This window comes from Mus caroli, unplaced genomic scaffold (genome assembly GCF_978045245.1).
Source record: "Mus caroli unplaced genomic scaffold, Mus_caroli_1 scaffold_2, whole genome shotgun sequence".
In the NCBI taxonomy this organism is placed as follows: domain Eukaryota; kingdom Metazoa; phylum Chordata; class Mammalia; order Rodentia; family Muridae; genus Mus; species Mus caroli.
In genome coordinates, this window is record NW_028227257.1 from 73,628,318 (window position 1) to 73,644,298 (window position 15,981).

The 15,981-nt window shown below is 40.0% G+C and overlaps 1 protein-coding gene and 1 pseudogene across 1 annotated transcript; both read left to right on the forward strand.

Moving 5' to 3' along the window:
* Positions 1–604: 604 nt before the first annotated feature.
* Fshb (follicle stimulating hormone subunit beta) lies at positions 605–2,253 on the forward strand. Its single transcript, XM_021156967.2, has 2 exons — positions 605–766; positions 2,004–2,253. The coding sequence occupies exons 1-2, from the start codon at positions 605–607 to the stop codon at positions 2,232–2,234; spliced, it is 393 nt and encodes a 130-aa protein (XP_021012626.1). The 3' UTR covers positions 2,235–2,253.
* A 12,899-nt stretch (positions 2,254–15,152) lies between these two features.
* Positions 15,153–15,680, forward strand: LOC110290326 (protein transport protein Sec61 subunit beta-like; annotated as a pseudogene).
* Positions 15,681–15,981: the final 301 nt, after the last annotated feature.

Below are 15,981 nucleotides of genomic sequence, written 5' to 3' on the forward strand. Positions count from 1 at the left end.
AGAAGGGATAAGAGTTTTCTGCCGCTGCTGTATAGAAACTTATTCTTGTTAACTTGGCTTCTTGAATATGGTCAATGTACAGTTATAAGGAATCTGACTTATAAAGCAGTTTGCCTAGCTTCTGACATAGACTCTTTGTCAACAGATGTAGGCAAAGAGAAATAGATGTTTAAATTGTGATAAAAATGAAGACATAATTACATTGTGTAATTTTTCTTCCTTTTGAACATACTACTCTTTAAAAAAACTGTTAATGAAATGGCAAATATAAGGATCACAATTATCACAATTAGAGTAATCACTTTAAGATAGCAATAATTCCATCTGTATATACTGCTTTGGTTAAATCATCATATCATGTTGGAGTTTTGATCTATATGTCTCTACTTTTACACTACCATAATTCCATCTCACCTCACCCCCCACAAAAAAAAAATAAGGAGGAATATTGGTCCATGAAGCAAAAAGTAAAAACTCAGTGCTCGAGCAGAAGACTTGAGAGGCTGGGTAGGTTAACTGCTTCTCAGCTGGTCAGTTTTCACAGTGATTTCAATTACTTGATCTCTCTATTGCTACCAGGACATAGCTGTTTACTTCCCAGACCATGATGAAGTCAATTCAGCTTTGCATCTTATTCTGGTGTTGGAGAGCAATCTGCTGCCATGGCTGTGAATTGACCAACATCACCATCTCAGTAGAGAAGGAAGAGTGCCGTTTCTGCATAAGCATCAATACCACTTGGTGTGCGGGCTACTGCTACACTAGGGTAGGTTCTGTGCTCTGCTGGAGGCAGGGTTCTGGGAAGCTGTATGAGCCAAGATTGATGAATTCCCAATCTATCAATATTTTAATTTCCTGAGCAATAGCACAATTAATACTGTGTTGTGAATAGGTTAATAATTAGGATGTCAGTTTGAGGCTGGGATTTGATTTGGATCAACTTAGTAAATCTTAGATTTAAATATGCTTGATAACATACTTAGTATAAATATAAATTATTTCTATGCCATATTTTGTATAGAGAGAGACAAATAAGACTATATATATTTAATCGTAAAAGAACTCCAATATTTCCTATGTTGGCAATTTTTTATAACAGCGGTCTTGACTTTGACATAGAGATAATTTCAAATATGTATCTATGTTACATGAAGACACAAATAGTACCTTATAAAAAAGTAGAACTTTCTGATGAAATGCACTTTACTCAATGATATAAAAGTTTACTCAAACTCCACTTCTATACAATGTATTGCTCATTTCTAGGGCTATCAGTTAGGTAACATGACACCCAAATAAATAGAGCAGCAGCTTCAGTTTCTTCCCTCAGCACAAATAGAAGGAAAAATGGGTTGATTTGAAAAACATTCTTAAACTCAAAGTAGATGTCCTTTGAGGGCAATACCACTACAAAGTAAATATCACTTAAAAGAGGAAAACTATCTGCCAAGCAATTGAATGATTAGCATATTACAAAGGTTCAGAAACATATAATATTTAATGTTATATACATTGTTTGTACAATGATAAACATGAATATTCATGTCATATTATTTTATTTTTATAAATGCAAAACAATATATACCTTTCCTTAAAGTTAAGCTGTAAGATTTGCAGTTGAAGTTGTCATTAATATATCTTTCAATTAAGTATGAAAAAGCAACAAAAATTCTAAGTTGTTATGTCTCTTTTCATCATCTCCTATATTGATAATCAAAGTGCCTTTTCCTCTTAACAAATAACTAATATTCTGATATGGACATAAAAATTATGAAAGAAATGACTTATATTTTCTGTAAAATTTCCAGAACAATTAGAAAATGGTTCCAGAATTGGAAAATGAAGGACACTGAATAGGTGGTCTGTGTGGTTATGTGAGTTTTAATAGTTAAATGTGACAGTATGCAGAATGAAATTACCATCTAATTTTAATAAAAAATGAATAGAAACTTCCAAATTATGTATATCATATATCCTCATTCTCCCTTTCCTGCACTCCTTAGGATCTGGTGTATAAGGACCCAGCTAGACCCAATACCCAGAAAGTTTGTACCTTCAAGGAGCTGGTATATGAGACCATAAGATTGCCTGGCTGTGCCCGCCACTCAGACTCCCTCTACACATATCCAGTAGCCACTGAATGTCACTGTGGCAAGTGTGACAGCGACACCACTGACTGCACCGTGAGGGGCCTAGGACCCAGCTACTGCTCCTTCAGTGAAATGAAGGAATAAACAACGATGGACATTGCCATTCGCCCACCCTTGTCTTGAAGGACCATGATATTCAAAATGTCTCTGTCTGCTCAGTGCTGGGACTGCAAACCACTGGCTTGGGGACCATCAGACCCACTGTTGTCCGATGTCCTGACAGATAGGGAGAAGGGAACTCAGGACTAGGAGTGCCAGGGCCAGGACTCTACACCACTCATCCCTCCATCCATACTGTTGGTTATCTAAGTCATTCACTCATAGCTCTCAGCTTGGTGTGGGGGGGCTTTCCTGTTCAACTATCTTAAGAACCTTCTAGATCAATCCCTTCCTTTTAGACAGAGGCATGCATGAGTCTAGAGGGAGAAGAAGGAAAGTGGAAATCTGCGAAAGAGCTAAAACTAGCACAATTGTCTGCCTTTTAGAGCCATCAGACTTTAGAGACTCCAGCATGACTGCAAACTTAAGGCCTAAAGTCTGCATGGAATTCAATGAGAAACTCAATGGCTTCCTTAAGAAAAAGAAAGGTGAGATAAATCCAAGAAATGCTGATGAAGCTGGCTGAGGAAAGCTGGCCCCCACAAGGTTAGGCTGCTCAACTCCTCTGAAGCGCACAGAGTATTGAGACAGGATCAAACATCTATGGATTGTTCCAGGTAGACAGGACAGGAGGTAGTAACCAAGCTCAGAATTTCCCAAGGCATTGCCACCAAGTTTTTTAGTTAAAGGAAAAAAATTAATTTGGAACTGTGAATATTAGTCCACATTTATTCATTACTTTAAGAAATGATCAAATGCTGTTAGAATTCTTCAAAACTCCCTGATCTCACCAGCTTTCCCTCGCATGCAGTGAGAGAAGGTTTTGAAGTGAGTTTCAAAGAAATTTCAGTGATTAATTAAATACATTTAGCTTGCCTACAAACACACCTGTATAAATTAATGGTTATATAAAATGAACCATGAAGGGAGAATTTCTGTTTTCTCGGACCCCCTACTTCTCTTTTGCCTATCTATGTTCTCCTAAAGCTTTTGTTCCTTTCAAATACATCATGAGTTGAATTCTTTTAAAGATGTTAACCCTTTTCATCATGTACTTATTTCACAGTTATGATGCTTAATTAATTTATTTAAATCTTATTTTTTTAATAAAAATGCTACTAATGAAAGTCAAAGTTTAATTGTCTTCTATACAAACAGATAACCTACATGTTGATATGTTTATAATATTGCCACGAAAGTCATTAAGTATGATTCCTAGTGTGTCTACAAAAATTACCTATTTTCATCTTTGGAAATATTAAATATGGTTTTTTTTCATTTCTAAAAGCATTTTGTGGTTATGCTTCCTGTCATTTTTTAAATCACTTTTGTGTAATGTTGGGGAAAACATAGAAAGAGGAATGCACAGAGACAAGGTCTTGACACATCAAAATAACCAAACTGCAACATGAGTACACTTTATTGCAACCACCAAACTGTACTACAGCCAGACATCATGTGAGCGCTCTAAAGAATAAGGAATGGATAGACTGGAACTAGTGGGGCAGGCCAAAGACACCACAACTGTTCTCTACTTGTTACAATGCATATGTGTGTCTTGTTTGCCTCACAAGATTTCCTGTTCCCATCATGACCGGACATCATCACACGTGTAGTTCAAAAGAAGGGAGAGATAAGAAAAACCTAATCTTAGGAAATCCTGACCCATCCTGAAATCCTCCACCTACCTTACCTTATAAATAATCCTGTTCTGCATCAAAAACTGCCTGTGAGATGCTGTTTGGGATCCTGAGAAGCTAGCACTCACTGCCAGAATCTGTACCTTTGCTCCTTAACACTTCCTTCCAGTTTAGTACTTTGTTTTGTCTCTGACCTATTTCTTTGACAGTGACAAGAATGTAGAAACACTGAGTAGATGTACCCATCCGCTCTATGGCTTAAACTTCCCAGCTCTCCCACATGTAACAGGTTCAGGAGACTAATAGAGGCAGGAGCCCACACTACAGTAAGAAGAAATATTAGTGTTTTAAATGAGAGTAATGAAGTCTCAACTCCTGTGTGGAAAAAGAAGATGGCATGTAATAAATGGAGAGACCAAGTACCAGATATTAGGTCCTTGGACAGTAGTAAAACTAGAAGCACAAAGAAATGATACAAATTATTAAGCAGTAAGTTTCAAAGACTCTTTTACATAGATGTATGTATTTCCACCTTAATGCTATTTTTCAAAATCTAGAGCAGAATGCCTTTATTCCATCAGTACTTGTTCTCAATTCCATATCCCAATGCTGAAAAAAAGAAGTTCCTATGACAACAATAACAAACCAGTTGTTAAGTTTAAGAGAAAGGGGAAGGTGAGTTCAAAAGAAAGGCAGCAAGGTAAATCAGAGTAAGAAGTTCATTTGAAACATGGATAGTGCATGACAGGGCTCTAAAGCAAAAGAACTCACACACATACACACATACACACACATACACGCACACAGATGCACATCCACAATGGAATAGCCATATACAAGAGAATAATATAATAAATGCTACATATGTATGTATCCCTTCTTAAAAGTTTCTGAGGGAGAAAAAGGACTCCATGCCACAGAGATACGTTGTCCATAGTAGGTGCTTGCAGTCAAGTTGCTGCTGACTCTCAGTTCATGTGAATACACACGTGTTTCAACGATCAGCTCAGAATTGTTCTGATGACAAAGAACATCATGATTCCTTATCATGGAACTGAAATTAAAATCAGAGTACTAAAAAAGATAAAGCAAGGCCTTTGTGCTTAAGGGCTGCAAGCATCATTCTTGTCTTTATACACCAACACCTATTTCTTCAGACTGGCTGTGGCTGTCGGTGATAGAATGCTTTCAGTGCCTGAAGCACACAATATGAATTATAAGTTCTTTTTTTTTTTTTTTGAGTCTTGTACTTTCATTCTGTAATAAAAGAGTCGATTGACTGAAATGTCATCATGTCTGTTTGGGTAGCATTAAAAGCAAAGGACTGCATGCACAGATTGCATTTGGAACCAGGACACAAACTTGTCCTTTCCATGACAGCATAAGCCACGAATAGATAGATCAGTTCTGTCTTATTTTGTTTTGTTGTTTAATGTGTGGCAGAAAAGAGGATAAAGGGGCTGTGGGAAAGCATTTTAATCTAGAAAGGGAAGTTGAATATAGAAAGCATAATTATAATATTTAAAACAAGAATGTGGCAAGGCTAAAGTATCCACAGTTGTGTTGCATAACCATGTGTGTGCTCATGTACAATGGGTATGTGTAGGCTAGAGGTCAGTGCTGGCTGTCTTTCTTGGTTGTTCTGCACCTTATCCATTCAGCTAAGCTGGCTGGCTAATGAACCCTACAGATTTGTTTCCTACACATGCACATACATGAAAGTATGTTGGGGCTAGAGTTGCAGGCCACTCATTTTTACACGAGTCCTGGGGATCCAAACTCCGGTTCTCATGCTTATACATTAACCTCTTATGAAGAGATCAATGTCTTATCAGCCCATACATAACTGTTTTAACATCATCAGAAAGCTCGAAGAAGTTGTCTTAATTTTGAAAACAGTAGTGTGGGGAGGAGTGACCCATCCTTTTGAACACAGGTATATTGATTTGAGTTCAACTGATTTTAAGTCCAGTGGCCATTGTCATTGGCACACTGAACAAGCAGGAACCTTAGAGTGTGACTCTAAAAGCAGGTTTATTTTATTCCCCCCTTGTCCACTTGAATGTGGCCATTGCCCTTCTCCTGTCACTGATTAGAAGTTTATCACACCGCATGGTCTTGGTGGTTACTTTTAGCAATGACGTTTTCACAATGTCCTAGCAAATAACAAGAATGTCATTACTGTGCTGATGTTAAATGATCCCCAGGCTAAAGGACTGGAGGCATGCATCTCCCCACCCACCCACCACCTGAGCCTTCTTCCCCTTGTCCTTAAGTCACTGGCCTCTCTGGAATGGTCATGGAATGAGTAAAGAAGACAACTTCAACACAGGCTGATGTTCTTCACATTTGGTCACAGAAACTGGTCATCCCCTATGTTTTCTTGCAAGTACCTCCAGTGGGACACCCCAACCACATTGCCACTGTCATGGGGATTCCACATCAGCAGACAAGCATCTCTTGATCTTCAACTTCCTTATCCATTACTATACCCCGAGACTCTGTCAAGAACCTTCCTGCACTGGATTCTTTATTAAAGTAGATGTTTCTCAGGTGGGCTTCCCACTAAGCCCCCAGAATTCCTCAAACAGTGAGCCAATATCAGAGAGAAGGACAGTGGCTTTGCAGGTCTACTCTTCTTATTTAAATCGGGGGACTTTAGTTAGCCTCATGACTTCCAGCTTGCCTCCCTGAGTGTGAGCCAGCCTCAGGCACTGCATGCAACATTTCACAAAACTGCATAGGATGCTCTGAACAGGTTGGCTGCGCTGGCACTTCCAATGAGAAACACACCTGTCACTTGTTACCTTAGCATCAGGGTTTAGCATGAGATTTCACACAAGCTTATCTGAAGTATCCTTTCTCACAGAATTCTCCTCTCCTAAACCCCCTCACATTTTATAGCCTTGGCATTGTGAGGGTGGTCTGGGTTCAGAATTTTCTGATCAGCTACCCTGGAATTTCCAAGGGATGTGTAGCTCAAGGTCTGTTTCGTATCTAAAATTGACCACTATTTTATGAAATCTGTGTTTAATATGCTACAAATTCAATAGATCAAAGGAGAAAGGAAGATAACATTATGATTATTATTTTTATTTATTCATCTTTTTATTGGTACCACAAACATAAAACAAAGCACAGCTCTTCCATGACTCATGTGCCCTTGATGGTTTTGGGGAAAAAAAATGTAAACAGTGTGGAATGCCAGCCCCTCACACCTACAGGAAACTGAAATGGAAACGGGCTTTAGATAGACATGGACTCTGTAAAATGAGGGCATCTCCACTTGAGTGCAATTTCTCCATCTCTGGAATTACAGTTTCCCCCACCAGTGCCCACAGCATCACCTTCAGCATGTTGTCTCAGAATTTAATTTTCCTCTGGACAAAATGTTACATTCTCATTCAGCCTTGAGCATGCTCTGTGCCCCTTTTTATTTTCTTAAATAAAAGCTGAGACAAAGACAAATGAACAGAAGCTGCAAGAAAGCACAGGGACCACTGTGTGGAAAAGGAAGAGGATGAAAAAAAAAAGTAGTTTTGTGAATTGTCTTGGCTCCGGCTGCCATAATAAAATATCACAGACTGCCGGGCTTTAACAACAGACATCTGATTTCTCAAAACTCTGGAACCTGCAAGTTCAAAGTGAAGGTGTCAGCTGAGTCACTTTCTGGTAAACACAGCTTTCCTGACTTACTACCTTCTCATAATGTAAAGCCCCTTATAGGAAGGGGCAGCTCAAAGGGTGGCTGTTTGGGATTGTGGCTTTAAGATACAAATGTGGAGAAGGCCGTACATATTTAGCTCATCACATAATTATCATTCCACTGGCCAATTAAATATTGTTTTGCTACATGATGTGTTCAGCATATTGTCTGTATAGTGTGTAATGTCTAAAACTAGAGGCTGCCCTGGATGCTCTTAAGTCAATCACAGGCTAAGTCTTCAAAACATTTATGGAACCTGATGGTATAGGCAGAATATGGATCACTCAATGTGCCCTGGCTCTGGAGTCTATGAATATATTACATGTCTTATCCAAACAGACTTTGTGCATGTGATAAATGTTAAGAACATTGAGATGAAACTATGCTGAGCTTGACACTGGAGATTTACAGTGTGAGAATCTGACACCCCAAAAAGATTTACAGATGGGAAAGTCAGGGCTAGAGAGATGGCCCATTGAGGAAGAACACTTGGCTCTGCAAGCACAGCAACCAGAACAAAGCTGGGCATGCCCACATATCAACCTGTAAGCATAGTACTGGGGAAAGGGGTGCAGTCAGAAGGATTTTGCCAAGGCTTTCCCACCACCTGTGTACTTGCAATTTCACTGAGAAATTTTGTATCAAACAAATAATTTAAGGGTGACAGAGGGAGACAACCAACTTCTTCCTCTGGCCTCTGCATGCCTACAGACATGTGCTCCTTCATCCACATCCACGTATGCACCACACTCACATACATCTCTCTGTCTGTGATCTTCCTTCCTTCCTCCCTCCCTCCCTCCCTCCCTCCCTCCCTCCCTCCCTCCCTCCCTCCCTCCTTCTCTCTCTCTCTCTCTCTCTCTCTCTTTCTTTCTTTCTTTCTTTCTTTCTTTCTTTCTTTCTTCTTTCTTCTTTCTTTCTTTTTTTCTTTCTCTCTATCCACCCATCCATAGGTATCTATATCATCTATCTACTTATCTACCTATCTCTGTCTCTGACTTTCTCTATTTCTGTCTGTCTGTCTTTCTCTCTGTCTCTCAGGCATGCTTGCATGCTCACACATACATACACATGCACACACACACAAAACCACATATTCTCTAGATTAAAAAAATGGAACTATAAATAAATATGAGTGGCTCTCTAAATTTTGGAAAACCATATCAAGTTGATTATCTTCTAATATCTCTAGAAAATAATTGACATTATTTTAGTTCAGTAGCTCTGTACTGACCTTCTATTCTTTTTTTTTTAATTAATTTATTTTTTTCCACTGTTTTTTTATTACATATTTTCCTCAATTACATTTCCAATGCTATCCCAAAAGTCCCCCATACCGCCCCCCACTTCCCTTACCCTCCCATTCCCATTCTTTTGGCCCTGGCATTCCCCTATATTGGGGCATATAAAGTTTGCAAGTCCAATGGGCCTCTCTTTCCAGTGATGGCCGACTAGGCCATCTTTCGATACATATGCAGCTAGAGACAAGAGCTCCGGGGTACTGGTTAGTTCATCATGTTGTTCCAACTATAGGGTTGCAGATCCCTTTAGCTCCTTGGGTACTTTCTCTAGCTTCTCCATTGGGAGCCCTGTGATCCATCCAATAGCTGACTGTGAGCATCCACTCCTGTGTTTGCTAGGCCCCTGCATAGTCTCACAAGAGACAGCTATCTTTGGGTCCTTTCAGCAAAATCTTGCTAGTGTATGCAATGGTGTCAGCATTTAGAAGCTGATTATGGGATGGATCCCTGGATACGGCAGTCTCTAGATGGTCCATCCTTTCATCACAGCTCCGAACTTTGTCTCTGTAACTCCTTCCCTGGGTGTTTTGTTCCCAATTCTAAGAAGGGGCACAGTGTCCACATTTTGGTCTTCATTCTTCTTGAGTTTCATGCGTTTATCAAATTGTATCTTATATCTTGGGTATCCTAAGTTTTGGGCTAATATCCACTTATCAGTGAATACATATTGTGTGAGTTCCTTTGTGATTGTGTTACCTCACTCAAGATGATGCCCTCCAGGTCCATCCATTTGGCTAGGAATTTCATAAATTCATTCTTTTTAATAGCTGAGTAGTACTCCATTGTGTAAATGTACCATAATTTCTGTATCCATTCCTCTGTTGAGGGACATCTGGGTTCTTTCCAGCTTCTGGCTATTATAAATAGGGCTGCTATGAACATAGTGGAGCATGTGTCCTTCTTACTGGTTGGGACATCTTCTGGATATATGCCCAGAAGAGGTATTGCTGGATCCTCCGGTAGTACTATGTCCAATTTTCTGAGGAACCGCCAGACTGATTTCCAGAGTGGTTGTACAAGCTTGCAATCCCACCAACAATGGAGAAGTGTTCCTCTTTCTCCACATCCTCGCCAGCATCTGCTGTCACCTGAATTTTTTATCTTAGCCATTCTGACTGGTGTGAGGTGGAATCTCAGGGTTGTTTTGATTTGCATTTCCCTGATGATTAAGGATGTTGAACATTTTTTCAGGTGCTTCTCTGCCATTCGGTATTCCTCAGGTGAGAATTCTTTGTTCAGTTCTGAGCCCCATTTTTTAATGGGGTTATTTGACTTTCTGGAGTCCACCTTCTTGAGTTCTTTATATATATTGGATATTAGTCCCTTGTCTGATTTAGGATAGGTGAAGATCCTTTCCCAATCTGTTGGTGGTTTTTTTGTCTGATTGATGGTGTCTTTAGCCTTGCAGAAGCTTTGTAGTTTCATGAGGTCCCATTTGTCAATTCTCGATCTTACAGCACAAGCCATTACTGTTCTATTCAGGAATTTTTCCCCTGTGCCCATATCTTCAAGGCTTTTCCCCACTTTCTCCTCTATAAGTTTCAGTGTCTCTGGTTTTATGTGAAGTTCCTTGATCCACTTAGACTTGACCTTAGTACAAGGAGATAGGAATGGATCGATTCGCATTCTTCTACATGTTAACAACCAGTTGTGCCAGCACCATTTGTTGAAAATGCTGTCTTTCTTCCACTGGATGTTTTTAGCTCCCTTGTCGAAGATCAAGTGACCATAGGTGTGTGGGTTCATTTCTGGGTCTTCAATTCTATTCCATTGGTCTATTTGTCTGTCACTATACCAGTACCATGCAGTTTTTATCACAATTGCTCTGTAGTAGAGCTTTAGGTCCGGCATGGTGATTCCACCAGAGGTTCTTTTATCCTTGAGAAGAGTTTTTGCTATCCTAGGTTTTTTGTTATTCCAGATGAATTTGCAGATTGCACTTTCTAATTCGTTGAAGAATTGATTTGGAATTTTGATGGGGATTGCATTGAATCTGTAGATTGCTTTTGGCAAGATAGTCATTTTTACAATGTTGATCCTGCCAATCCATGAGCATGGGAGATCTTTCCATCTTCTGAGATCTTCTATAATTTCTTTCTTCAGAGACTTGAAGTTTTTATTATACAGATCTTTCACTTCCTTAGTTAGAGTCACGCCAAGATATTTTATATTATTTGTGACTATTGAGAAGGGTGTTGTTTCCCTAATTTCTTTCTCAGCCTGTTTATTCTTTGTGTAGAGAAAGGCCATTGATTTGTTTGAGTTAATTTTATATCCAGCTACTTCACCGAAGCTGTTTATCAGGCTTAGGAGTTCTCTGGTGGAATTTTTAGGGTCACTTATATATACTATCATATCATCTGCAAAGAGTGATATTTTGACTTCATCTTTTCCAATTTGTATCCCTTTGATCTCCTTTTGTTGTCGAATTGCTCTGGCTAGGACTTCAAGTACAATGTTGAATAGGTATGGAGAAAGTGGACAGCCTTGTCTAGTCCCTGATTTTAGAGGGATTGCTTCAAGCTTCTCACCATTTACTTTGATGTTGGCTACTGGTTTGCTGTAGATTGCTTTTATCATGTTTAGGTATGGGCCTTGAATTCCTGATCTTTCCAAGACTTTTATCATGAATGGGTGTTGGATCTTGTCAAATGCTTTTTCTGCATCTAACGAGATGACCATGTGGTTTTTGTCTTTGAGTTTGTTTATATACTGGATTACGTTGATGGATTTCCGTATATTGAACCATCCCTGCATCCCTGGGATGAAACCTACTTGGTCAGGATGGATGATTCTTTTGATGTGTTCTTGGATTCGGTTAGCAAGAACTTTATTGAGGATTTTGGCATCAATATTCATAAGGGATATTGGTCTGAAGTTTTCTATCTTTGTTGGGTCTTTTTGTGGTTTAGGTATCAGAGTAATTGTGGCTTCATAGAATGAGTTGGGTAGAGTACCTTCTGTTTCTATTTTGTGGAATAGTTTGTGAAGAACTGGGATTAGATCTTCTTTGAAGGTCTGATAGAACTCTGCACTAAACCCATCTGGTCCTGGGCTTTTTTTGGTTGGGAGACTATTAATGACTGCTTCTATTTCTTTGGGGGATATAGGGTTGTTTAGATCATTAACCTGATCTTGGTTCAACTTTGGTACCTGGTATCTGTCTAGGAACTTCTCCATTTCATCCAGGTTCTCCAGTTTTGTTGAGTATAGCCTTTGGTAGAAGGATCTGATGGTGGTTTGGATGTCTTCAGGATCTGTTGTTATGTCTCCTTTTTCATTTCTGATTTTGTTAATTAGAATACTTTCCCTGTGCCCTCTAGTAAGTCTGGCTAAGGGTTTATCTATCTTGTTGATTTTCTCAAAGAACCAGCTCTTTGATTGGTTGATTCTTTGAATAGTTCTTCTTGTTTCCACTTGATTGATTTCGCCCCTGAGTTTGATTATTTCCTGCCGTCTACTCCTCTTGGGTGAATTTGCTTCCTTTTGTTCTAGTGCTTTTAGGTGTGTTGTCAAGCTGCTAATGTGTGCTCTTTCTAGTTTCTTTTTGGAGGCACTCAGAGCTATGAGTTTTCCTCTTAGAAATGCTTTCATTGCGTCCCATAAGTTTGGGTATGTTGTGGCTTCATTTTCATTGAACTCTAAAAAGTCCTTGATTTCTTTCTTTATTCCTTCCTTGACCAAGGTATCATTGAGAAGAGTGTTGTTCAGTTTCCACGTGAATGTTGGCTTTCTATTATTTATTTTGTTATTGATGATCAGCCTTAGTCCATGGTGATCTGATAGGATGCATGGGACAATTTCAATGTTTTTGTATCTGTTGAGTCCTGTTTTGTGCCCAATTACGTGGTCAATTTTGGAGAAGGTACCATGAGGTGCTGAGAAGAAGGTGTATCCTTTTGTTTTAGGGTAAAATGTTCTGTAGATATCTGCCAGATCCATTTGATCCATAACTTCTGTTAGTTTCACTGTGTCCCTGTTTAGTTTCTGTTTCCATGATCTGTCCATTGGTGAAAGTGGTGTGTTGAAGTCTCCCACTATTATTGTATGAGGTGCAATGTGTGCTTTGAGATTTACTAAAGTTTCTTTAATGAATGAGGCTGCCTTTGTATTTGGAGCATAGATATTCAGGATTGATAGTTCCTCTTGGAGGATTTTACCTTTGATGAGTATGAAGTGCCCCTCCCTGTCTTTTTTGATGACTTTGGGTTGGAAGTCAATCTTATCTGATATTAGAATGGCTACTCCAGCTTGTTTCTTCAGACCATTTGCTTGGAAAATTGTTTTCCAGCCTTTCATTCTGAGGTAGTATCTATCTTTTTCTCTGAGATGAGTTTCTTGTAAGCAGCAAAATGTTGGGTCTTGATTGTGTAGCCAGTTTGTTAGTCTATGTCTTTTTATCGGGGAGTTGAGTCCATTGATATTAAGAGATATTAAGGAAAAGTAATTGTTGTTTCCTGTTATTTTTGTTGTTAAAGTTGGCATTCTGTTCTTGTGGCTGTCTTCTTTTAGGTTTGTTGAGGGATTACCTTCTTGTTGTTTCTAGGGCGTGGTTCCTGTCTTTGTATTGGTTTTTTTCTGTTATTATCCTTTGAAGGGCTGGATTCGTGGAGAGATAATGTGTGAATTTGGTTTTGTCGTGGAATACTTTGGTTTCTCCATCTATGTTAATTGAGAGTTTGGCTGGGTATAGTAGCCTGGGCTGGAATTTGTGTTCTTTTAATGTCTGTATAACATCTGTCCAGGATCTTCTGGCTTTCATAGTCTCTGGTGAAAAATCTGGTGTAATTCTGATAGGCTTGCCTTTATATGTTACTTGGCCTTTTTCTCTTACTGCTTTTAGTATTCTATCTTTATTTAGAGCATTTGTTGTTCTGATTATTATGTGTCGGGAGGTATTTCTTTTCTGGTCCAGTCTATTTGGAGTTCTGTAGGCTTCTTGTATGTTCATGGGCATCTCTTTCTTTAGATTTGGGAAGTTTTCTTCTATAATTTTGTTGAAGATGTTTGCTGGTCCTTTGAGTTGAAAATCTTCATTTTCATCCACTCCTATTATCCGTAGGTTTGGTCTTCTCATTGTGTCCTGTATTTCTTGGATGTTTTGAGTTAGGATCTTTTTGCATTTTCCATTTTCCTTGATTGTTGTGCCGATGTTCTCTATGGAATCTTCTGCACCTGAGATTCTCTCTTCCATCTCTTGTATTCTGTTGCTGATGCTTGCATCTATGGTTCCAGATTTCTTTCCTAGGGTTTCTATCTCCAGTGTTGCCTCATTTTGGGTTTTCTTTATTGTGTCTACTTCCCTTTTTAGGTCTAGTATGGTTTTGTTCATTTCCATGATCTGATTGGATGTGTTTTCCTGTTTCTCTTTAAGGACTTCTACCAGTTTGGTTGTGTTTTCCTGTTTTTCTTTAAGGACTTGTAACTCTTTAGCCATGTTCTCCTGTAGTTCTTTAAAGTCCTTCTTGATGTCCTCTACCATCATCATGAGATATGCTTTTAAATCCAGGTCTAGTTTTTCAGGTGTGTTGGGGTGCCCTGGACTGGGCGAAGTGGGAGTGCTGGGTCCTGATGATGGTGAGTGGTCTTGGTTTCTGTTAGTAAGATTCTTACCTTTACCTCTCGCCATCTGGTAATCTCTGGAGTTGTTATAGTTGTCTCTGTTCAGAGGTTGTTCTTCTGGTGATTCTGAGTATCCTCTGTCAGCAGACCTGGGAGACAGGCTCTCTCCTCTGAGTTTCAGTGGTTAGAGCACTCCCTGCTGACAAGCTTTCCTCTTAAAGGGAAGGTGTACAGATATCTGGCGTTTGGACCTCCTCCTGGCCGAAGAAGAAGGCGGAAAACAGGACCTTTCCCAGATGCTGTGTTGCTTTGGCAGGTCACAGAAGCTGTAGGCTTCTGTGGTGCACACTCTCAGCTGTGCAGACTAAGTTCCTAAGTTCAGTGGAGTCCTGGATCCAAGATGTACTCCCTGCTCCTGAGGCAGAGGGCTCCTGTGCAGGGCAGACCACTGTCTTCCAGCTAGGAGGGTGCCGGATGTCTGTGGCCCCAAAAGGGTGCTGCCTCAGCGGCTCTGTGGCTCCCGCCTGTCCCAGAAGCTGTCTGCCTCTGTGGTCCTCACTCTAACCTGTACAGACTAAGTTCAGCGGAGTCCCGGACTGACCTTCTATTCTATAGAACAGTAAGAATAAACCTGAGTTGCTTTAAGCCACAAAGTTTTTAAACACTCTCACAATATTATCACAAAACGGAGTGCTCGGCAACTTCCCGACTGCCCTCTTCCTGCCTCCTGTGCCCACCGTTCTTAGGCATCAGCATGCCGGGTCCAACGCCCAGTGGCACCAACGTGGGCTCCTCTGGCCGCTCTCCCAGCAAAGCGGTGGCCGCACGGGCTGAGGGATCCACTGTCCGGCAGAGAAAAAAATGCCAGCTGTGGGACCCGTAGTGCAGGCCGCACCACCTCTGCAGGGACTGGGGGAATGTGGCGATTCTACACGGAAGATTCCCCAGGGCTCAAAGTGGGCCCTGTCCCAGTGCTGGTGATGAGTCTTCTGTTCATCGCTTCGGTATTTATGCTGCACATTTGGGGCAAGTACACGCGATCGTAGATTGGGCTACATCCATCTGTCATCTGAAGAAGAAGAAGGAAAAAACCCAACATATCTTGGACCAAAAGTGTAGTGATTTTCTGTTCACGTGTATTATTCTACAGATAATAAGAATTGACTTTGAGAAATCAGTTTTTTCTATGGCTATTAAACTTTGGAATTGCTTTAAAAAAAAATATTATCACAAAACTAGTACACCTATCTAGATTTTCAGTCTCTTCCCAGAAGTGGAAACCTAGCCTTTTCAGTCCAGATCCATAATCCAGACCTCTTCTTGCATAGAATGTATCTTCCATCATGACCACCAGCTGAATTTATTCAGGCCTGCTGATGGGCACACAATTCTATGTAACTTGCAAAGAAATAGCAACTTGGGCAAACACTAAAACTTTCAGCACTGGAGACTAAACTTGGGGCCTTCATTATGCCTAGACCAGCACTCCCCACCCTGAACTACACTTCTACTCTTCAAGAGAT